This window comes from Lepidochelys kempii, chromosome 7 (genome assembly GCF_965140265.1).
Source record: "Lepidochelys kempii isolate rLepKem1 chromosome 7, rLepKem1.hap2, whole genome shotgun sequence".
Classification (NCBI taxonomy): domain Eukaryota; kingdom Metazoa; phylum Chordata; order Testudines; family Cheloniidae; genus Lepidochelys; species Lepidochelys kempii.
This window is the reverse complement of record NC_133262.1, coordinates 42,954,623-42,979,335: the sequence shown is the minus strand read 5'-3', so window position 1 is coordinate 42,979,335 and position 24,713 is coordinate 42,954,623. Positions and strand designations below refer to the sequence as shown.

General features: G+C 45.5%; 1 protein-coding gene across 1 annotated transcript in view; it reads right to left on the bottom strand.

Moving 5' to 3' along the window:
• LOC140914485 (musculoskeletal embryonic nuclear protein 1-like) overlaps window positions 1-17,402 on the bottom strand; it is a 124,591-nt gene extending 107,189 nt beyond the window's left edge. Inside the window, exon 1 of the mRNA XM_073352404.1 lies at window positions 17,067-17,402. Within this exon, the coding sequence (XP_073208505.1) occupies window positions 17,067-17,262 (196 nt within the window). The 5' untranslated portion in view covers window positions 17,263-17,402. The remainder of the gene's footprint in view (window positions 1-17,066) is intronic.
• Window positions 17,403-24,713: the final 7,311 nt, after the last annotated feature.

Here is a 24,713-nt window from a genome sequence, read left to right as displayed (position 1 = left end):
TCCCCAAGGATACATATAAGCATTTCAACATCCCCAACAGTTATTTTCTGGTCTGGGAAGTAAGTCCCTTCCTGCAGTTTTTGAAACAGACCAGAGTTCCTGAAGATGCGAGCGTCACGTACCTTTCCCGGCCATCCCACGTTGATGTTGGTGAAACGTCCCTTGTGATCCACCAGAGCTTACAGCACTATTGAAAAGTACCCCTTGTGGTTTATGTACTCGCCGGCTTGGTGCTCAGTGCCAAGATAGGGATATGGGTTCCGTCTATGGCCCCACCACAGTTAGGGAATCCCATTGCAGCAAAGCCATCCACTATGACCTGCACATTTCCCAGGGTCACTACCCTTGATATCAGCAGATCTTTGATTGTGTGGGCTACTTGCATCACAGCAGCCCCAACAGTAGATTTGCCCACTCCAAATTGATTCCCAACTGACCGGTAGCTGTCTGGCGTTGCAAGCTTCCACAGGGCTATCGCCACTCGCTTCTCAACTGTGAGGGCTGCTCTCATCTTGGTATTCATGCACCTCAGGGCAGGGGAAAGCAAGTCACAAAGTTCCATGAAAGTGCCCTTATGCATGCGAAAGTTTTGCAGCCACTGGGAATCGTCCCAGACCCGCAACACTATGCAGTCTCACCAGTCTGTGCTTTTTTCCCGAGCCCAGAATTGGCGTTCCACAGCATGAACCTGCCCCATTAGCACCATGATGCATGCATTGGCAGGGCCCATGCTTTCAGAGAAATCTGTGTCCATGTCCTGATCACTCACGTGACCGCACTGACGTCGCCTCCTCGCCCGGTATCGCTTTGCCCGGTTCTGGTGCTGCATATATAGCTGGATAATGCGTGTGGTGTTTAATGTACTCCTAATTGCCAAAGTGAGCTGAGCGTCCTCCATGCTTGTCTTGGTATGGCGTCCACACAGAAAAAAGGCGCGGAATGATTGTCTGCCGTTGCTCTGACGGAGGGAGGGGCGACTGACGACACGGCTTACAGGGTTGGCTTCAGGGAGCTAAAATCAACAAAGGGGGTGGCTTTACATCAAGGAGTATTTCAGGCAGGACTTCACGGAGGGTTCCAATAAGAAATGGTGCACCTAAGTTATTGTTCTTATTGGAACGAGGAGGTTAGCCTGGCCTCTGATTGATACATGGCTAGATTTACCTCGCTGCACCTTCTCTGTGAGTGACTGCAGTGTGACCCAGAGGAATGAGTCCCCTAGACAGGGAAGGAGGCAAATGAGTACAAAACAAATCTGGTCTATATCTTGTTTTGATCCACTCCATCTATCTTCTACATCTTTGGCTGGCAGCAGACGGTGCAGAAGGACTGCATGCCATCCACATCTCATGGCTGCTCGGCAGAAGATGGTACAGTACGACTGCTAGCCATCCTCATCTCTTGCCTGCCCGGCAGAAGATGGTACAGTAGGACTGCTAGCAATCCGTATCGCCTGCCTGCTCACCATAAGACGGTTCAATAGGACTGACTGCAGGACTAAAGAGAATGACCTGGTCAAGTCACTCCAAATTTAGTCCCTGCGCCCATGTCTGTTCAGGCGCTCCCAGCCGACGTGGCCAGGAGCACCTCGGACATGACGATGATGGCTACCAGTCGTACTGTACCGTCTGCTGTCCCAAGGCAAGGGGTTGCTGCTACTGTGTAGCAATGCCGTACCGCGTCTGCCAGCACTCAGGAGACAGGGTGACTGTTACCTGAGCGGGCTCCATGCTTGCCGTGGTATGGCATCTGCACAGGTAACTCAGGAAAAAAGGCGCGAAACGATTGCCTGCCTTTGCTTTCACGGAGGGAGGGCGGGAATGGGGGCCTGACAATATGTACCCAGAACCACCCGCGACAATGTTTTAGCCCCGTCAGGCATTGGGATCTCAACCCAGAATTCCAATGGGCAGCGGAGACTGCGGGAACTGTGGGATAGCTATCCACAGTGCAATGCTCCGGAAGTCGACTCTAGCCTCGGTACTGTGGAAGCACTCCGCCGAGTTAATGCACTTAATGCACTTAGAGCATTTTCTGTGGGGGGACACACACTCGAATATATAAAACCGATTTCTAAAAAAACGACTTCTATAAATTCAACCTTATTCCGTAGTGTAGACATACCCTTAGTAACTGAAAAGCAAACATGTGACGTACAGAATGACTGTCAATTTTAATAACTCCAGAACAATTCATTGCTTCACCTGCATACCGATTCTGATGTGAACTGTAAACATGCTCATTTCATTGAAAGAAATGCCACCCTCAGTTATACTGGGAATAATTTTGCAGTGTTGACAGAATAGATGAGCAAGACTATGCTGTATGAAAAGGCTAATGTTTCAAGCATTTATTTTCTTTGCGCATTCAATCAGCAGACAGTGGTGAACAGATCCAATTTTCATTTTGTCAGAAGGATCCACATAGTAAATACCTTGATAAGGATTAGTTTAAATCAAATCCTATTAACCATGAAATTAACATCACAGCAGAAGCCAAAAACTGCATAATCTATAGTTGTACAAGCCAACCTCTTGGGAACTGAATTATAAAATGTTAAGCAGAAATACAATCTCATTCTGCAGTTTGATAAGTGAGTGCGATCCGCTGATGGTCACTATCAAGAAGTTTCCTGAAGTTAAACACTTCAAATCTCTCCTCAACTTCTACTTAACCTACCAAGTGCTAACAATTCACAGATGTTTCCCCCTTATACTGTGTACTATTTTGTATCAAATACCAGGAAAAAAAAAGGATACGTTCTGTCAGTGTTGCACATTTAAAAGACTTTACAAAGTTAATGATATGCAAAGTTATGTTTAGAGCAATCCTATTATCTGGGAGCATAATTATATCCAGCAATCAACTGAACAATGATGTGCAAATGCTTTATGTTTTCCTAATGGGATAAACATGGGTCTCAGATCATTACTGGCAGGGGTAATTTAGGCACAATATACAGACCCTGTTTTAAAAAGTTTATTTTTTCCTCTTTGTAGACATGACCAAAATGTTATCTGGAAGAAATATGCTGCATTTAATAGCACTAGACCATTCATGATATTCCACTATCAAGACATTTACCAAGTCATTAAAGTACTATCAAAACCTATATTAAAAGCAATGCTTCCAGGTGTCATGCAAAGAATTTCAAGTGAAAAACAGCTGTTATAACTGAAACAGGACTGAATAATATGAAGTCACTTTTAGTCAATACTGGCAAACATGCATATTTTCCCTAAGCGTGCAATATATAAGCTGGTCTGTCATCTCTGCAATGTCATTTTTAAACTTTATATTGCAGCTAAACAAACAGGATTAAGAGGCTAGCTACAGGGTCTCCCCCAAACACAAAAAAATTCAAGGATCACTCATTTTCCCAAAAGTCAATATATATACATATATATTAGTATCTATGATGTAAATCTACAATAAGATGCATCATCTTCTATGGGGCCTGTAAGTTTAATATTGGAACCTAACACCTTTCCACCTCCATATTTTTTATATAAAAATGCTTAGAACATTAATATAGTTAGTTACAGGTAGCCCACCAGCTTACTTTGACCAGATATTACTAAATTATTCAAATATACTAACTTAACTAATACCAGTTCCCATCGCACAATCATCCACCTATTCAGTCTTGTCTTCTATCCTAGGTCATGAGCACGCTGGGGTGGTGAATTTTTGTTCTACTTTTCTGTAGAATGACTAGGACAAAGGAGTCCTGACTGGGACCTCTGTAAGCTACTGCAGTACAAACATAGAAACTGGTTCTGAGGTCCCAGTGTAATAGGAGCTGTCCATGGTCCTCAAATAGGGACACAGCTATGAAAAGAATTGAGAGAGCAAAAGCAGTAATTCCTAGGGAAAATTTTAATTAGAGTATGTTTTATAGCATGCTGTGTAGCAGATTTATCCACTTGTCTTAATGAAGACAAAAGTTATGTCACTTTTAGGGCTTCTGCATTAGTCAGCATTTTTTTCAACAAATCTGGTCTTTTATACAGCCAAAGCTTTACAACAATACATCCCATTACTCAATCCATACGGTCTTCTACTCATCCTCAATTGATTTTTTTTAAAATACCACAGAGTTAAGAAAAGTAGTATTCCCCTCCCTCCCCCAATCACAGTAAGTCAGCAAGAAAGCTACTATGAAAAACACCTAAGAACACAATGCCTTAGAAGGTTTCTGAAACTAACAACACTTCATGGATCATAAAAGAAGTTCTGATTTCTAGTCTGCTTTCTGTGAGATAGGGAATCTCACAGGAAGCCTAACTGAAGTCCTAGTTTTAATGGATCACTTAAGTTAGAGAACTAAAAAAAAAGAAGCTAGTTTGCTCATTTGTCTATTTGTCCCAGATAAGTTACTCAGCAAGTGACACTCAGATGAACATTCAACAGTACACAGACATGTCATCTATTAAATTTTTTAGATGACACTTAGTAGAAAAAGGTATATTAATTGTTAAGTCACAAGATTTTCAGTCAGTTTATGTAGATTTTAGAGAGATGCTTGATTACCTACATACAGCTCTCTCTCCCCAAACAATATTATATATAAAGTATTTTCCTAATTGACCAAAACTATGTAGACCAATTATTAATTTGTACAGCTGTCGATTATTTGCAGTTAACTTGTGATTAACTCAAAAATTAATGGCAATTAAAAAAATTGCAACTAATTGCAGTTTTAATTGCACTGTTAAACAATAGAATACCAATTGAAATTTATTAAATATTTTGGATGTTTTTCCACATTTTCAATTGATTTCAATTACAACACAGAATACAAAGTGTACTGCTCACTTAATATTTTTATTACCAATATTTACATCATAAAAATGATAAGAAATAGAATTTTTCAGTTCACCTCATACAAGTACCGTAGTTGAATCTCTATTGTGAAAATGCAACTTACAAATGTAGAATTTTTTGTTACATAACTGCACTCAAAAACAAAACAATGCAAATCTTTAGAGGCTACAAGTCCACTCTGTCCTACTTCTTATTCAGCCAATCACTAAGACAAACAAGTTTGTTTACATTTATGAGAGATAATGCTGCCTACTTCTTATGTACAATGTCACAAGAAAGTGAGAACAGGCGTTTGCATGGGACTTTTGTAGCTGGCATTACAAGGTATTTACATGCCAGATATGCTAAACATTTGTATGCCCTTTCTTGCTTTGGCCACAATTCCAGACGACAGGCTTCCATGCTGATGATGCTTGTTAAAAAAAATAATGTGCTACTTAAATTTGCGACTGAACTCCTTGGAGGAAAACTGTACATCTCTGGCTCTGTTTTACTCGCATTCTGACATATATTTAATGTTATAGCAGTCTTGGATGATGACCTGTTTTAACTCGGATGTTGTTCGTTTTAAGAAAACTTTCGCTGCAGATTTGACAAAACGCAAAGGAGGTACCAATGTGAGATTTCTAAAGATAGCTATAGTACTCGACCCAAGGTTTAAGAATCTGAAGTGCCTTCCAAAATCTGAGAGGGATGAGGTGTGGAGCATGCTTTCAGAAGTCTTAAAAGAGCAACACTCCGATGTAGAAACTACAGAACCCAAACCACCAAAAAAGAAAATCAACCTGCTGATGGCATCAGACTCAGATTATGAAAATGAACATGTGTTGGTCTGCACTGCTTTGGATTGTTATCAATCAGAACCTGACATCAGCATGGGCACATGTCCTCTGGAATGGAGCATGAAGGGACATATGAATCTTTAGAGCATCTGGCATGTAAATGGCTGCAACAGTGCCATGTGAACGCCTGTTCTCACTTTCAGGTGAACCAGAAGCAGGCATTTTCTCCTGCAAATGTAAACAAACTTGCTTCTCTGAGCAATTGGCTGAACAAGAAATAGGACTGAGTGGACTTGTGGGCTCTAAAGTTTTACATTGTTTTATTTTTGAGTGCAGTTACTTTTTGTACATAATTCTACACTGTAAATTCAACTTTCATGATAAAGTGATTGCACTACAGGACTTGTATTAGGTGATATGAAAAATACTATTTTATTTTTGTTTTTTACAGTGCAAATATATGTAATCAAAAATAAATATAAAATGACCACTGTACACTTTGTATTCTGTGTTGTAATAGAAATCAAAATATTTGAAAATGTAGAAAACATCCAAATATATTTAATTATTTAACAGTGCGATTAATCGTGCAATTTATTTTTTTAATCACTTGACAGTCCTATTAATTTGGAAAGCATATGGTGACCAAGGTGCTTCAAGTTCTCCTATTGAGATTAGTTTTTTTAAAAAAATGAAGCAGGATATCCGAGAATCAACTTCTTCTGGAGACTTTAAAGAAGTCCTGAAATCAAAATACCATACACACCCTTTTTAGCAAATGTGATGGTCAGTCACTTATGAGATGAAGAAAACTATATTTTACTTGCAGGTTGACCAGTTGGAAAATCTTTGCTGTACAATGACATATCATAGGGTAAACTAATTCTTGTAAGCACTTTTCCTTAGGCAGTTTTCTTTTAAGTACTACGTGAATTACAGAAGCACAGAGAAAGCACCTCTCACAAACAAATTAAGGAATAAACGTATCCATTTTATATAGGCTTCAGAAAGAATCCTTACTTAACTTTGACCCAATAGTGATACCCATTACCTAACAATTAGCCGTAAGTCCTTACATCCAATATACCATAAATACAGTAAAGATAAACAGAGTTACTGACCATAACTTCAGTATGTTACATGTGGAACTACAACCACGTTGCACGTAGAGATACACAGCCTTCTGTCCACCCTCCAATACCCACTCATTGTTACAAAGGGATCCAGGGACCTTTCTCCACTTCAACCATTCATTAACAGGAGCTACATCTTTTTTCTTACTGTTCCTTAATGTCCAGAAAAACTCAGTCACCATTTCATTAAATATCAAAGAATCCAACAATTTATCCACCCTCCACAATGTACAATGAACGCATATGCCATATATTTTAATATAATCTGACAGAACTCAGACACAGCAGATTAAGATAGTTTGTCATAGGTAGGGCTGTGGAGTCAATTTTTATTTATTTATTTATTACACTTTCACCTTTCATACATTGGGCTTTGTATAATTACAAAGGCCTAATAACGTTGTTTAAGATGCAGGTATGGTTGAAAACTGTTTAATGTTTCAATTGTCTGGGAATAACATAATACGTTTCTCAGCACACCACTTGCAAGCCCTTTATCACTAAGAAGGCATAGTGAGAGACTGCTCTTGAAACTAGTTGTTTACAAGTAAATTTAAGATCATAACATGAAAATATTTAAACAGCTCTGCAGTATCAGCAACCAACAAATACAATAGCTATTTTAACACAGGAAAACCAAGAAGTGAAACTAGATATTTTTAAAACCAGTGTCTAAGCTGAATGAAATACAAGAACCATCACAGTGTTTTTAAGAATTAATTTTTGTTTTTAAACCTGCAGTAATAGACACATGAATGTTATGAACATCTGGTTCTTACATTTTCAGAAAATACCACTATCATGAATGGGACACTGTGACGAGATCATGTTAATTTGTTTTGATGACAAGCTGATAAATGATACACTTTGTTATTAAGTGATATATATTTGGCATTAAGTTACAAGATCTACTTGGTAAAAAGGTAACAGTAAGAACAAGGAACTTCTTTTACTCTCCATTTCATTCAGCAGCCATTCTTGCTCCCTATTTCTCTAAATAAAATATATTCCAAGGGAAGCTTTGCAATGAAGAGTGTTTGTATATAGTACTTGCACCAGATGTTTATGTTGATGTTACTTTCACGTCTTTCTCTAGCAAGGGGTCAGCAGCACAGGTACGAGCACAAAATAAAAACATGTTGAACTGCCTTCTAACACCTGCACTTTCTTCCCACCCTCACCCTATCACCTCCAAGTAAAGTAAACAGACAATAGTGAGAGACAAGGTGGATGAGGTACTATCTTTTATTGGACCAACTTCTGTTGGTCAGAGAAGCTTTTGAGCTTACACGGAGCTCTTCTTCCTTGAAAACCATCTCTCTTTCACCAACAGAAGTTGGTCCAATAAAATATATTGCCTTACCCACCTGGTTTCTTTAATATCCTGGGATCAACACGAATATCCAACCAATATCCATATTGTTTTCAGCCTTAGCAATGGAGCAAATGCTGCTATTTACACTTTTCCAAATTTAAGTATTTTGTTTCTGATGTGCAGAAAAGCTTTACCCTTAATTACTTTTGGTTTCAGTTTAGCTAGCAGGTGCAGAGAATACTGCTTTGGGCTACTGCATTCAAAGTTGAGAAACCAACTGGGAGTTGCAAAAATAAGGAAGTGTGTTTTCTTCCTTCAATCTCTTAATAAACGCCAGGAGGGAGAGGAGGAGATATAATTCTAAAAACTTGAAGGACATGGGCCAGATTTTCAAAGGTATTTAGGCACCTAAAGATGCAGGCAGGTGCTTTTGAAAATTCTATCTGCATCTTTTGGTGACTCAATACTTTTTAAAATCTGGCCCATAGTGACCAGAAACAATCCCTTTATTCACTAACTACAGTTAATACTTCCTTTAATAAAACAGGTTTAAATGCAAGACATGTTTTAATAAGCTTACTTTTTGCCTTACGTATCCAACACATTTATGATAGTTTTATTTAATAAAAACAAATTTAAAATGCTGCTTTTGTGCACTTTTAATCAAATTCCTATTCCCATCCAAATACAGCTTGACAAAACAAGCAAATATTATCTAGTAAGTAAGAAATGCATCAGACACCATTTTATAATAAAAATTGTAAAAAGCAAGAATCTGAATTTATTTAAGCTATTATATAGCTTCACATACATGTATAGATATGCTTATATTCCTAGTTAGCAAAAAGTATAACATTTAATATAAAAACTATATTTATTGGCAAATTAACGTTTTAGTGGTTATATGAACCTATTAGAATGAACCTTTCTTTAGAAAAATAACTAAAAATACAAATGCAAAACAAGATTAAAATCTGTTATTTAAAATCAAGATTTCCTGTTTGATTTTAATCATTATTAAAATAAGTTATTTAAATCAGTTCACGTTGGTAATCTCCAAATGATTTCAAAGTAGATAATCAGCAAATAGAACTCAATACTTCCTATGGGAGTTGAGCTAGGAGACAAGGTAGCCCATAATGTGTCGCTCCCACAAAATGAAGAAATTAGAGAACTACTGCCCTCTAGACAGTCAATAATTGTGCAGTTTCTAAAGCAAATTCCTATTCAGTTATTACATGAATAAGTCTAGTCATGACCCGAATATTTCTACCAGCTGGCTTTTATTAAAGAGACTTGTAGAAGTCAACACTGTCCCATAGCTAGAGACATTTTCACTGGAATTTAAGAGTTCTCTGAGTGACAATTGCTGCTTCTTCAACACACTTGGCCCACAGCTCTGTTGCCAAAGATGCCCCAAAACACTCTGAAGTGGAAGATGAAGTGAAGAACACTACAACTATCAAGTCTGGAATAAGAACTACCCTTTTATTTTTATTTAAAATGTTAGTAAGTTGTTTCTGTTTTGACTCCTGCTTCTTACAAATGCTGATTCCTTTTATCACACAAGAATGAAGAAACCTGCAAACACTGGTTTTCCCCCTTCCTGTATGAATGAGAACTTTGTTGATATTACTACTTTTATTGAGAAGCAATTTATGGTTAAACATGCATGACTAGAGGGAATTCAGAAAGTGTGACCAATGATTAAGCTTTTGTCCTAGCCCATAGCTCCTTTTCCTGATGCTTCTAGGGAGTTCCAACACTCCCAGGAAATAAGAAAAGGTTTTAAGTAACATCCTAAAAAAAATGTACATTTCAAGTTGGAATATTTATTCATGCATCTTACACACAGCAGTTATGGTTTCTTTTGATATATAGCTTTTCGTTGATAAGAGCCAGAATGAGTATTTCTCAATAATGTACCTAGAATAACCAAATGTGACTTTAGAAAGAATTTCAGTAATTAAAAAAAATCTACTAAGATTACTATGCCTTGTGAGTGGAGAGAGAGAGAAAGAGCGCGAGCACACACCTGGAGCACTGGGCCTGGTGCAAGATCTGAGGCCTGGACCAGAGGCTGTGAACTAAAATCAGGCCATATATTAAAGCAGCTGTTTACAAGTTCACTGTCCGGTACATGAACTTGGCAAAGTTGTTGTTAGTGTACTAGCACTAGATAGTTAGGCAAATATATTTTAGCTAGTACAGACATGTTAATCTAGTTCAAGATAAAATGGTTTGAGAGAACAATAAATAAGGATATTTTGTTCAAGATATTAGGAAGAAGGGGGGTAACAAACAGATGTCATGAAATTCATAAGCTGGTAAGTTGTGTATTCCAGTTGTTTGTCTCAGCCGATAAACGTCAAGGTCCTTCGTTTTAAGCCTTTGTCCAGTCTAGGGAGTAGTGGAAAATCCCACCACTGACTGAGCTGAGTCTATTGTAACAAGCATACATGTGTTAGTATAATTATAAACATTGATCCAGGGAGCTAGTACATTGAGGTCTGCTGAACTAACATGATGCACTACTATTAACATTGAAGCTCCAAAGACAGAAGCAATGAGCAGCCTAAGCAGCACTATTCAGGCAATGACATCCAAGCCTCCAGTACTTAACCACACAGGATAGTACTATTAAGGTCTGCTGAATCAGCAATCTGAGCAGAGCTGCGGACAGTACACGGAAAGCGCGCGCACACACACACACACACACACAAGCTCACTGACAACATCCCTGAGGTCCCTGGGCTAGCCAAAGCTGGTAGTGCAGTTATTTTGTCCCACTCACCCTAACAAAGCAACCTCACGATCAGTTAAATAATGGCACGGAAGACTACAGTCCAGTCCTCAGCTGGCAGGATACTGGGTACTGTACAGGTTATTATGTAAGACAGATTAAGAATTAATGCTTCCACTACATAAAGTCCACCCCTCCAAAAACCTTGCAACTACTCTGATACAGCTTTAAATCAACATACTATTAAAATCCATAGGAAGCCCTTACACATTGGTTCACTAGGATCTGGGCTGTATTTACAATAGAAAAGCTCACAAAGAAAAGTATTAAGGGAAGTATGTGACACTGGCTATTAGTTACAGAGTACAGAACAAGGAAAGTAACACCTAAACACACTAACAACCTGGTACTGAGCTGACAGCACCAATTGCAGGGGTCTTAATTATTCACTATCTAAGGCCATATTCTACCACTGATCTTTGTGCAAACCTTCCACTATCATCCCTGGGAGTTCCACTGAGATAAAGGGTAGTATATGGTTCTAAATTTACACATCCCCTGGGTTAGTTTATAAAATATTTGCTAAAATGATTCTATGCCTGTACAGTCCTTAGATTGAGAGATTTCCTGTTAATGCCTCCGTTCAACTACCTTCTATTTGACTTAGTTTATATGACTTGTACACTTAGAATAAGATGAAACTTTATTACTTAGAAACTTAGAACATGTAGGATGTATGAGGTTCATATTTGGTAATGAAGTGAGCTGTAGCTCACGAAAGCTCATGCTCAAATAAATTGGTTAGTCTCTAAGGTGCCACAAGTACTCCTTTTATATTTGGTAAAGCGTACATACAAAGCTCGTACACTCAGTTGCCATTCTGCAAAGACAGAAGGTCTTGTTCCATTGCTTGCTCAGTCGGTCAGCTGACAAAACATTTTTTCCATAGTAAGCAGGGCTGTAAATAAGAGACCACCGTACAATCCACAAAACCACTATAACTGACTTAATATAGAAATAATACAAAACACAGGTTATCTAGAATATATTGCTATACCAGGGGTGGGAAACTTTTTGGGCCAAGAGCCACATCTGGGTGAGGAAATTGTATGCAGGGCCGGGGCAGTGGGTTGGGGTGCGGCACGGAGTGTGGGTGTGGGAGGGGGTGCAGTGTGTGGGAACGGGCTCAGGGCAAGGGATTGGGGCAGAGGAGGGGTGCGGGTTGTATAAGGGGGCTCAGGGAAGGGATTGGGGTGCAGAAGGGGGCTCAGGGAAGCGGTGCAGACTGCAGGAGAGAGCTCAGGACTGGGGTGCAGGAGGGGTGCAGACTGCGGGAGGGAGCTCAGGGCTGGGGTGCATGGGGGTGCGGCGGGGGCTCAGGGCAGGGGGTTGGGGTGCATGGGGGTGCGAAGTGCAGGCAGGGGGCTTAGGGCAGGGAGTTGGAGGGGCAGGGTATAGGAGGGGTTCGGGCTCCGGCCTGGCACTGCTTACCTAAAGTGGCTCCGGGGTGGCAGCGGCATACACCGTGGCCAGGGCAGGCTCCATGCCATGCCTGCCTGCCCCGGTCCTACACCATGCCACTCTGGGAAGCGGCTGGAACCATGTCCCCATGCAGCCCCTGGGGGGAGGGGGGGGGCCCACAGGGCTCCGCATGCTGCTCTTGCCATGCCTCCAGGTACCTCCCCCAAAGCTCCCACTGGCCACAGTTCCCCGTTTCCGGCCAATGGTAGGTGCAGGGGGTGGTGCCTGGAGGCAAGGGCAACACACAGAGTCCTCTGCCCCCCCCCCCTTCCCCCAGGGCCACAGGGACTGGTGCTGGCCACTTCTGAGAGTGGCGTGGGGCCTGCGGCACTACGGGGGGCAATCCCATGGGCCAGATCCAAAGCCCTGACAGGCCGGATCCGGCCCGTGGACCATAGTTTGCCCACCCCTGTGCTATAGCATGCTTCACTCTCCCACTCAATATATATTTCAATATGTAATACTGTCCAAATGATGAGAGAAATAGTTAAAGATACATTTTCTGAAACCTCAGGTCTCAGAAGTAGAATCTTGTTGAGAAGATTAGGACACATCAGATGTCAGAAATATTGTTGTTTATCTGAAGACTCAGACATCATTGCATCTGTTATGCCCCACACAAACATAAGGGATAGAATTTTCTTTTTAATTCTCCAGAAATTGTTGAGAAAACCACAGAAGCCTAGTACAGCATCTGGCAGCATACCAGAGCAGTATGCTAAGGACTCATAATGAAGGCTCTGAGTCTGTCTCAGAGGCCATGGATTCCGTGACTTCTACAGCTGGCCTGGGGGCTGTCTGAGCACCTCGGACAGTCCCAGGGCCAGCCACACCAGCCACTGCTGGGGCAGTCTCAGGCCACCATATCCACCCTCCCACGAGGAGCAGCAGCAGCAGGAGTTTGGGTGTGGGAGCGCGCTCTGAGCTGAGGCAGGGGGTTGAGGTGCAGGAAGCGGTGAGGGCTCTGGGCAGCACTTATCTGTGGCTCCCAGGCAACGGGAGCTGTGGAGCCGACGCTCAGGGTGAGGGCAGTGCGTGGAGCCCCCCCGGCCACACCTCTACCTAGGAGCCAAGGGACATGTTCCGCTTCTGGGGAGCTGCACAGAACTGGGTGGGGAGCCTGCCAGCCCTGTCAATCCTCCCCCCCTCCACCGAAAGTACCCCCAGTGCCCCTGGGCTACGCCCCCCACCCCAGCACCCGTGGCGCCCCCCGGGCCACCCCTCTCTCCCCACCCCCCGAGCACCCGTGGCATCCCCCTCCTCTCCCACATGGAGTACCCAAATTTTAGTTAGGGGTATATTGTACAAGTCATGGACAGGTCACAGGCCGTGAATTTTTGGTTACAGCCTGTGACCTTTCCATGACTTTTACTAAAAATACCCATGACTAAAATATAGCCTTATTCATAATTATTAAACCTGGAAAGTTTGCAGCTCCAATCAATTCCCAGCAAATATGATAAATTTCAATAAACCATCACCTATGTTTCATTGGTCACTTAGAAATGTCTTCAGTCTATCACTTACAGTAATTCTCAGTAATACTGAAGTGCTCTTTCTAGATTTGATTCTAATCTTGAATGCCAACAGAAATCTCAGAATTTTAAGAGAGTACTCACAACAACCTGCAAAGCTCAATCCTGCATGGTGTTGAGTGCTTTAACTCCAACGGAAGTCATTCAGAGTCAGTAGTGCTACATATGTGAAAATGTGAATATTACTGCAAGAGTGAAGTAAATCATTCTTTCTAGCGTATGGGTAAACTTAAGACATGCAAAAAATGAAGGCACACGAGTACTAAACAAATGATCTCTAACCTGCGCTTATCTACAGCTTTTTTCCCCCTCACCTGAATGAGAAATATACATTTGACAAGCAAACAAAATAGTCTCAGAGCAGACTGCATGTGTCACTACATCAAGACCCAATGCCTCAATGACCACAAGATGTCAGCTTGAAGTGACTGCCCCATTTTCATTTGTAAGCAATTTCTTCTTCTGCATTACAACAGCTGTTCAGAGGCTAATCTTAAAAACTGCTAGTGCAAACATTTATTTAGTATCTTGCTGCGGCAGGTTCCTTCAGACAAATATAGGACCAAGATTCTTTATCTAGTAGGTCAAATAGAAAAAAAGAAACTATTACACACCAGAGTGGAAAGGAAGAAGACTAAATTCTAGGTATGAAATACCAACTTTTGGGGGAAGTGTAATTTGTTCTTTGGAGAAGTGCTGAATTAGGAAACACACTTCAATCACTATTACACATTACATTAAACAGAAGCACACGCAAGCACAAATGGACATACAGCTTCTGTGAAAAACTCCGCTAAATTGTCAGTATTTAAAAAGGAAACCAGTGATGGCACTTTCTACATACAGTACTGAAGAAAAAAGTGCCTAACACAAATAAGAGGAGAAGGCAGTAAACGGTGGCACCATCCCTTGTATCAGGGGTCGGCAACCTATGGCATACATGCCAAACACAGCACTCGAGCCAATTTTTTACGGCACGCTGCTATCTGCCAGACCCGGCCCGCTCTTTTCCGTGCCCCCCCCCAGCCTTCTCCTTGCAGGGCAGGCAAGCTTCCCCCTCCCCCCGCCTCTTCCCCCAGCATGCTGGGTTCCTGCCCCTCCTTCTCTCTCCCTCCCTGTGGCCGATCAGCTGATGGCCCTTGCTACAAGCAGGAGAGGTAAAAGCAGAGCTGCAGCACGCTCTCTGCTCCGGGGACCTTGGAGAATGGGGTGGAATTCAGGGCATATCCCCTCCAGCCCCTGCCGTGAGTTGCTCAGGGCAGGGAGCACCCCCATGTCCCCAGCCCCCTGCCCTGACTCCTGCACCCTCCTCACACCCCCTCAGCCCCCTGCCCTGAATCCTGCACCCTCCTCACACACACCCAGCCCCACCACACCTTATGCCCTGACTCTTGCACCCCCCACATCCCCACTCCCACCCCTGGCACCAAACAGGAGCTCCTGTACACACACACCCCCACACACATTCCCACCTGCACCCCTCACACCAAATGGGAGATGCCCAGATAAGCGCTCCACACCCAAACCTCCTGCCCCAACCCTGAGCCCCCTCCCTCATTCTAGCTCCTGGCTAGACCCTGCACCCCAACCCCCAGGCTGCTCCTTCACTCCCAGCCCTGTTCTCAGCACACTCCCACCCTCATCTCAGTGCAGAGAGAGAAAGAGAATGGCTAGAACTAGGGAGAAGGTGGGTACCTACTCTATGTGGACAAGGCCTGGACTCCAGACCAGCAGCGGGCTGAGCGGGGCCGGCAGCCGGGACCCTGGCTGGCAGGAGTCGGCAGATGGAATCCCAGACCGAGAGCAGGCTGAGCGGCAGCGGGCTGAGCCGCTCAGCCCACTGCCAGTCTGGGGTTCTGGCTGCCGGCCCCTGGCCAGCCAGGGTCCCGGCCGCAGGCCCCGCTCAGCCCACTGCCGGCCTAGGTGAACAGAACCCCAGACCGGCAACGGGCTGAGCGGGCCAGTGGTGTAAGATCAGCATTTTAATTTAATTTTAAATGAAGCTTCTTAAACATTTTGAAAAACCTGTTTACATACAATAGTTTAGTTATTTAATATACAGACTTATAGAGAGAGACCTTCTAAAAAACGTTAAAATGTATTATTGGCACGCAAAACCTTAAATTAAAGTGAATAAATGAAGACTCAGCACACCACTTCTAAAAGGTTGCCGACCCCTGCCTTATATTCACAGAATCATGACAACAGCATATAAAAGACTCTTTAGATTGGAAAACAGTCTGACCAGATTTTAAATCCCCCTCACAAAGCACATTATTATGCCGGTGCAACTGATTAAAGGGACATTGTCACCCAAGCATTGCAAAACGGAACCCAAAAACAAGACTCAATCTAAACAAGTGACACTGATTGTATTGATTTCCTTTATACAAGCAAAGAGAAATACAAGAAATAAAGTGAGCATTAACAGCACCAGGAAAGCAGGATTTTTCAAGCTTATTACTCCCAGTGATATATGTTTTTAGTATAATAAGGAAATACATGCATTTTTGATGCATGAGGCTGATGGATGAGGACAAGGAGAAAGTGGTTGTTTGAAGGGGAAAGGATAGGAAACCCGACCCAGACCCCAATTGTGGAGAGACATTTATGCCAGGGGACGCTAGATGGGAGAAGAGCCAGGGCAGGGGCATCCCTGGTGTTTGTGGGGAAGGGCTGTCACTCACATAAGAGGGTAATGGGTGTGTAAGCACTGCCTGAGGGATGGAGGGGGAACCCAGGCTAGACCCTGGTGCCACCAGTGTTCCTGGAGACAGTCTCACTCATGGAAAAGGTGATACACCAAACCAGACCAGGCTCTGGATTATAGAAGGAGACAGAACAAGGAGGGAAGGGGAGAGGAACCAGGTCTGGGTCTCAAAAGTCACTCTCACACACATGGGGTGTGAGAAGGGGGTCAGGACATCTGGGTCCTCGAAATCACACATGGGGGAGGGCAGGAGGTTCCCGGAAGGGGGAAGGGTCGCTGCCACGAGGCGGGTGGGTGTGCCGGGGAGGCCAGTGTTGTGACTTACATGGCGGTAACGGCTACGGGTAGGAAAAACGGACGGCTGCCGTTTTTGCCGTTACACCGGCCCCGGAGCGGGGAGGGCTCGTTCCCAAGGCGGGGACGGGGGTTGTGCCAGGGAGGCCAGCCCTGAGGAGGAAGAGGTCGCGGAGCCAGGCCCGGAAGGGGGAGGGGTCACTCACGCATGAGGGTGCTGAAGGCCACGACGCCCAGGAGCCCCTGCAGGAAGATGCCGAAGCTGTCCATGAGGGCCCCGTTCTCGCAGCCCCGGTAGCCGTCCCCGGGCCCGGCGCCCGAGGAGGACACGGCGAGGCGGCCAGGCCGGGCCGTCAGGCTCAGGCTCTCGTTGGCGGGGACTAAAGGGATCGGGACCCCCATGGCGAGGCAACGCGGGCGCGCGCCGGCCTCAGGGACTCATGACACCGGCCGAGCACCCGGCGGGGGCCTCGCGCTTCCGGTGCGGAGCAGCCCCCTCCCAGGACGCGCGGCGCGTCACCCCGACGTGTGACACAACCAGCCGCCCCGGATTGGCGGAGGCCGCACCTGAGGGGAGGAGCTAACCGGAAGACAAGTGGCGGGCCGGACTCAGCAGCCCGTTAACATGGGGATGCAGGGGTGGAGATGGGGGGCCTGCGGAACGGGTCGAGCGCAGGAGGGGCGGAGCCTCCCAGGGGGCGGGGAGCGCAGCCGCTGCTGCCTGGGGCCGCGGGTACAGGCGAGCGGAACCCGGGGGGCTCAGCGTCGGCGAGGGCAGCCGCCGTGCGGCGGGCGGGGGGGCCTGCCTGCTCCGCGCTGTACCGGCGGGGGAGGAAAGCGAGAGACGCGCCCTCCCCCACCCCAGCCCTTCGCAAGCGGGGGGATTTTCAGGCTCTGCCCAGCGGGGGAAATTCGGCGAAGACGTCACCGCAAAGCGGGCTGCCTCAGGGGAGGGAATCCCTCCGCCACGCCACGCATCCGCCCAGCCCGGGGAAACCCAGCTCCGTGACAGGCGCTGCACTACTAACCGCATGAAGAATTTGTATTAAAGGGCCTGCTGTCAAACGGGGACGCTGTACGCCGTGGGGTCCTGCCAGGAGGGGTTCAACATTTTCGTTAACAAAGTAGACAAGCGCATATGCTTACAAAATTTGCAGATGACACCAAGCTGTGAGGGGATTGCTAGCAGCTTGGAGGACACGGTTAGACTTCAGAATGATGGTGACAAATGAGAGAATTGGGCTGAAGCCAACAAAATGAAATTAAATAAAGACCAGGGCACAGTACTTCACCTAGGAAGACAAAAATCAAATGCATAACTACACACTGGGGAGGAACTAGCTAGAGGGAAGGCTAACTCAGTGGTTGAGCATTGGCCTGCTAAACCCAGGGTTGTGAGTTCAATGCTTGAGGGGGCCATTTAGGGATCTGGGATGGTATTTAGTCCTGCTGTGAAGACGGGACTGGACTCTCTGACCTTTCAAGCTCCCTTCCAGCTCTATGAGGTAGGTATATCTCCATAAATGGGGGTACTGCTGAAATGGAATTTGGGGTGATAGATCACAAACTGAATATAATATGTGATATAGCTACAAAACCAAAATTAATATTCTGGGGTGTATCTGAGCCAGAAGAGCTAATTGTCCTGCTCCACTTGATACCAGTGGGGGCACAGCTGGAGTACTGGGTCCAAGTCTGAGCCCCCACTTTAGGAAACTGTGGACAAATTAGAGAGAGTCTAGCAACACACAACTATGAAAAAGGATTAGAAAGAAAGGTTAAAAAACTGGGTTTGTTTAGTCTTGAAAAGAGATGACAAAGGAGGATCTAATAATAGTCTTCAAATATGGTAAGGGAGTGATAAAGAGAAGGGTGATCAATTTTCTCCATATTTACTGAAGGTAGGAAAACACAAAACTAGTTTAAGCTGCAGCAAGGGAGATATAGATTAGCTATTAAGAAAAACTTTCTACCAGTATCGGAGTAGCAGCTGTGTTAGTCTGTATTCGCAACAAATTTATTTGAGCATAAGCTCATCCAAGGAAGTGAGCTGTAGCTCACAAAAGCTTATGCTCAAATAAATTTGTTAGTCTCTAAGGTGCCCCTAGTACTCCTTTTCCTTTTTATACCAGTATGGGTAGGTAAGGGAGGCTGTGGAAACCTCACCATTGGAGGTTTTTAAAAACAGATTAGAAAACGCAGTTGTCACAGAGGGTCTACATTTAGTTGGTCCTGCCTCAGCATGGAGCAATAGACTTAATGACTTCTTGAAGGTCCTTCCAGCCCTACCTTCCCCTGATTTTCTTTCAGAGGGAAAACTGAACCAACTCTATGGGTATGTCTACACTACAGAATTAGGTCGAATTCATAGAAGTCGGTTTTGTAGAAATCAGTTTTATATATTCGAGTGTGTGTCCCCCCACAGAAAATGCTTTAAGTGCATTAACTCGGCGGAGTGCTTCCACAGTACCGAGGCTAGAGTCGACTTCCAGAGTGTTGCACTGTGGATAGCTATCCCACAGTTCCCGCAGTCTCCGCTGCCCATTGGAATTCTGGGTTGAGATCCCAATGCCTGATGGGGCTAAAACATTGTCACGGGTGGTTCTGGGTACATATAGTCAGGCCCCCGTTCCCTCCCTCCCTCCGTGAAAGCAAGGGCAGACAATCGTTTCACGCCTTTTTTCCTGAGTTAACTGTGCAGACGCCATACCACGGCAAGCATGGAGCCCGCTCAGGTAACCGTCACCGTATGTCTCCTGGGTGCTGGCAGACGCGGTACTGCATTGCTACACAGCAGCATCAACCCATTGCCTTGTGGCAGCAGACAGTACAGTACGACTGGTAGCAGTCATCATCATGTCCAAGGTGCTCCTGGCCACGTCAGCCAGGAGTGCTTGGGTAGACATGGGCGCAGGGACTAAATTTGGAGTGACTTGACCAGGTCATTCTCTTTAGTCCTGCAGTCAGTCCTACTGAACCATCTTATGGTGAGCAGGCAGGCAATACGGATTGCTAGCAGTCTTACTGTACCATCTTCTGCCAGGCAGGCAAGAGATGAGGATGGCTAGCAGTCCTACGGCACCGTCTTCTGTCGAGCAGCCATGAGATGTGGATGGCTTGCAGTCCTTCTGCACCGTCTGCTGCCAGCCAAAGATGTAGAAGATAGATGGAGTGGATCAAAACAAGAAATAGACCAGATTTGTTTTGTTCTCATTTGCTTCCCCCCCCTCCGCCGTCTAGGGGACTCATTCCTCTAGGTCACACTGCAGTCACTCACAGAGAAGGTGCAGCGAGGTAAATCTAGGCATGTATCAATCAGAGGCCAGACCAACCTGCTTGTTCCAATAAGAACAGTTACTTAGGTGCACCATTTCTTATTGGAACCCTCCGTGAAGTCCTGCCTGAAATACTCATTGATGTAAAGCCACCGCCTTTGTTGATTTTAATTCCCTGTAAGCCAACCCTGTAAGCTGTGTCGTCAGTCGCCCCTCCCTCCGTCAGAGCAACGGCAGACAATCATTCCACGCCTTTTTTCTGTGCGGACACCATACCACAGCAAGCATGGAGGCCGCTCAGCTCACTTAGGCAATTAGGAGCACATTAAACACCACACGCATTATCCAGCAGTATATGCAGCACCAGAACCTGGCAGAGCGATACCGGGCGAGGAGGCGACGTCAGCGCGGTCACGTGAGTGATCAGGACATGGACACAGATTTCTCTGAAAGCATGAGCCCTGCCAATGCATGCATCATGGTGCTAATGGGGCAGGTTCATGCTGTGGAACGCCGATTCTGGGCTCGGGAAACAAGCACAGACTGGTGGGACTGCACAGTGTTGCGGGTCTGGGACGATTCCCAATGGCTGCGAAACTTTTGCATGTGTAAGGTCACTTTCATGGAACTTTGTGACTTGCTTTCCCCTGCCCTGAAGCACATGAATACCAAGATGAGAGCAGCCCTCACAGTTGAGAAGCGAGTGGCGATAGCCCTGTGGAAGCTTGCAACGCCAGATAGCTACCGGTCAGTTGGGAATCAATTTGGAGTGGGCAAATCTACTGTTGGGGCTGTTGTGATGCAAGTAGCCCACGCAATCAAAGATCTGCTGATCTCAAGGGTAGTGACCCTGGGAAATGTGCAGGTCATAGTGGATGGCTTTGCTGCAAGGGGATTCCCTAACTGTGGTGGGGCCATAGACGGAACCCATATCCCTATCTTGGCACCGAGCACCAAGCCGGCGAGTACATAAACCGCAAGGGGTACTTTTCAATAGTGCTGCAAGCTCTGGTGGATCACAAGGGACGTTTCACCAACATCAACGTGGGATGGCCGGGAAAGGTACATGACGCTCGCATCTTCAGGAACTCTGGTCTGTTTCAAAAGCTGCAGGAAGGGACTTTATTCCCAGACCAGAAAATAACTGTTGGGGATGTTGAAATGCTTATAGTTATCCTTGGGGACCCAACCTACCCCTTAATGCTATGGCTCATGAAGCCGTACACAGGCAGCCTGGACAGTAGTCAGGAGCTGTTCAACTACAGGCTGAGCAAGTGCAGAATGGTGGTAGAATGTGCATTTGGATGTTTAAAGGCGCGTTGGTGCAGTTTACTGACTTGCTTAGACCTCAGCGAAACCAATATTCCCTCTGTTATTACTGCTTGCTGTGCGCTCCACAATATCTGTGAGAGTAAGGGGGAGATGTTTATGGCGGGATGGGAGGTTGAGGCAAATCGCCTGGCTGCTGGTTACGCGCAGCCAGACACCAGGGCGGTTAGAAGAGCACAGAAGGGCGCAGTGCGCATCAGAGAAGCTTTGAAAACCAGTTTCATGACTGGCCACGCTACGGTGTGAAAGTTCGGTTTGTTTCTCCTTGATAAAACCCCCCGCCCCTTGGTTCACTCTACTTCACTGTAAGCTAACCATCCTCCCCTCCTCCCTTCGATCACCGCTTGCAGAGGCAATAAAGTCATTGTTGCTTCACATTCATGCATTCTTTATTCATTCATCACACAAATAGGGGGATGACTACCAAGGTAGCCCAGGAGGGGTGATGGAGGAGGGAAGGAAAATGCCACACAGCACTTTAAAAGTTTACAACTTTAAAATTTATTGAATGCTAGCCTTCTGTTTTTTGGGCAATCCTCTGTGTCGGAGTGGCTGGTTGGCCGGAGGCCCCCCCACCACGTTCTTGGGCATCTGGGTGTGGAGGCTATGGAACTTGGGGAGGAGGGCAGTTGGTTACACAGGGGCTGTAGTGGCAGTCTGTGCTCCAGCTGCCTTTGCTGCAGCTCAACCATACACTGGAGCATACTGGTTTGATCCTCCAGCAGCCTCAGCATTGAATCCTGCCTCCTCTCATCACGCTGCCGCCACATTTGAGCTTCGGCCCTGTCTTCAGCCCACCACTTACTCTCTTCAGCTCGCCACCTCTCCTCCCGGTCATTTTGTGCTTTCCTGCACTCTGACATTATTTGCCTCCACGCATTCGTCTGTGCTCTGTCAGTGTGGGAGGACAGCATGAGCTCAGAGAACATTTCATCACGAGTGCGTTTTTTTTTTCTTTCTAATCTTCACTAGCCTCTGGGAAGGAGAAGATCCTGTGATCATTGAAACACATGCAGCTGGTGGAGAAAAAAAAAGGGACAGCGGTATTTAAAAAGACACATTTTATAGAACAGTGGCTACACTCTTTCAGGGTAAACCTTGCTGTCAACATTACATACATAGCACATGTGCTTTCGTTACAAGGTCGCATTTTGCCTCCCCCCACCGCGTGGCTACCCCCTCAACCCTCCCCCCTCCCCGTGGCTAACGGCGGGGAACATTTCTGTTCAGCCACAGGCAAACAGCCCAGCAGGAATGGGCACCTCTGAGTGTCCCCTGAAGAAAAGCACCCTATTTCAACCAGGTGACCATGAATGATATCTCACTCTCCTGAGGATAACAGAGAGAGATAAAGAACGGATGATGTTTGAACACCAGCAAACATACACTGCAATGCTTTGTTGTACAATGATTCCCGAGTATGTGTTACTGGCCTGGAGTGGTAAAGTGTCCTACCATGGAGGACGCAATAAGGCTGCCCTCCCCAGAAACCTTTTGCAAAGGCTTTGGGAGTACATCCAGGAGAGCCGCGAATGCCAGGACAAATTAATCCTTTTACATGCTTGCTTTTAAACCATGTATAGTATTTTAAAAGGTACACTCACCGGAGGTCCCTTCTCCGCCTGCCGGGTCCAGGAAGCAGCCTTGGGTGCGTTTGGGGGGTACTGGCTCCAGGTCCAGGGTGAGAAACAGTTCCTGGCTGTCGGAAAAACCGGTTTCTCCGCTTGCTTGCTGTGAGTTATCATCTTCTTCTTCGTCCCCAAAACCTGCTTCCGTATTGCCTCCATCTCCATTGAAGGAGTCAAACAACACGGCTGGGGTAGTGGTGGCTGAACCCCCTAAAATGGCATGCAGCTCATCATAGAAGCGGCATGTTTGGGGCTCTGACCCGGAGCGGCCGTTCGCCTCTCTGGTTTTCTGGTAGGCTTGCCTCAGCTCCTTCAGTTTCACGCGGCACTGCTTCGGGTCCCTGTTATGTCCTCTGTCCTTCATGCCCTGGGAGATTTTGACAAAGGCTTTGGCATTTCGAAAACTGGGAGTTTTGATAGCACGGATTCCTCTCCCCATACAGCGATCAGATCCCATACCTCCCGTTCAGTCCATGCTGGAGCTCTTTTACGATTCTAGGACTCCATCATGGTCATGGTCACCTCTGCTGATGAGCTCTGCATGGTCACCTGCAGCTTGCCATGCTGGCCAAACAGGAAATGAGATTCAAAAGTTCGCTGTTCTTTTCCTGTCTACCTGGCCAGTGCATCTGAGTTGAGAGTGCTGTCCAGAGCAGTCACAATGGTGCACTCTGGGATAGCTCCCAGAGGCCAATACTGTCGAATTGTGTCCACAGTACCCCAAATTCGACCCGGCAAGGCTGATTTAAGTGCTAATCCACTTGTCAGGGGTGGAGTAAGGAAATCGATTTTAAGAGCCCTTTAAGTCAAAATAAAGGGCTTCATCGTGTGGACAGGTGCAGGTTTACATCGATTTAACGCTGCTAAATTCGACCTAAAGTCCTAGTGTAGACCAGGGCTAAGAATAAAACCCAGTCTCAGCATGTATTAAGGAGAGTAGAAGCTGCACAAAATCGATGTACTTAAGACAACCAATGGAGTCATTATTAAAGGTGGTTTAAGTGCTATTTCTTCCTAAACTACATGGTCTGACTCCTATTTTCATCCTGTTCACATTTGTTTTATATGTGCATTCATGCAATCTGATTTTGCTAGCGTCAATGATCTTGAAAAGTAAACTTCAACATGCCTGTTCCAAAATATTGCAGGAAAAAACACACTTTCTGTAAGCTCATCTACACTGACAAGTTTTGTCGATGAAACAAATGTTGACAAGGAAAAATCGACAAAAGCAAAGTGGCAAAAGCATGTCTATATTTGCTCCCTCTGTAAACAGATTGTGTCCACACTCAGGGCACCTTTGTCAATAGCGAGAGCAATGGACGGTGGGTATGTATCCCACAGTGCCTGGTGACACCATCCATCAGTAGGTGTTGTGGGAATGCGGAAACTGTGTGGGGAAAATGTACCATCATGCACCACTTTGTGTCCCACCCCTCCAAAGGGTTCAGGCTTCCTTTCGCGCTGTTTTTCCAACTGTCATTCTTTTGTAGGGCGTGCCAGCATCTGCAGTGAGAGAGGATGGATCCTGCACTTCTCTCCTATGCACTGTTAGCTGTCGTGAGGACATCGTGCATGGCAGCACAGTTACTTGCAGAGTTAGCAGAGGATGAATTGCAGG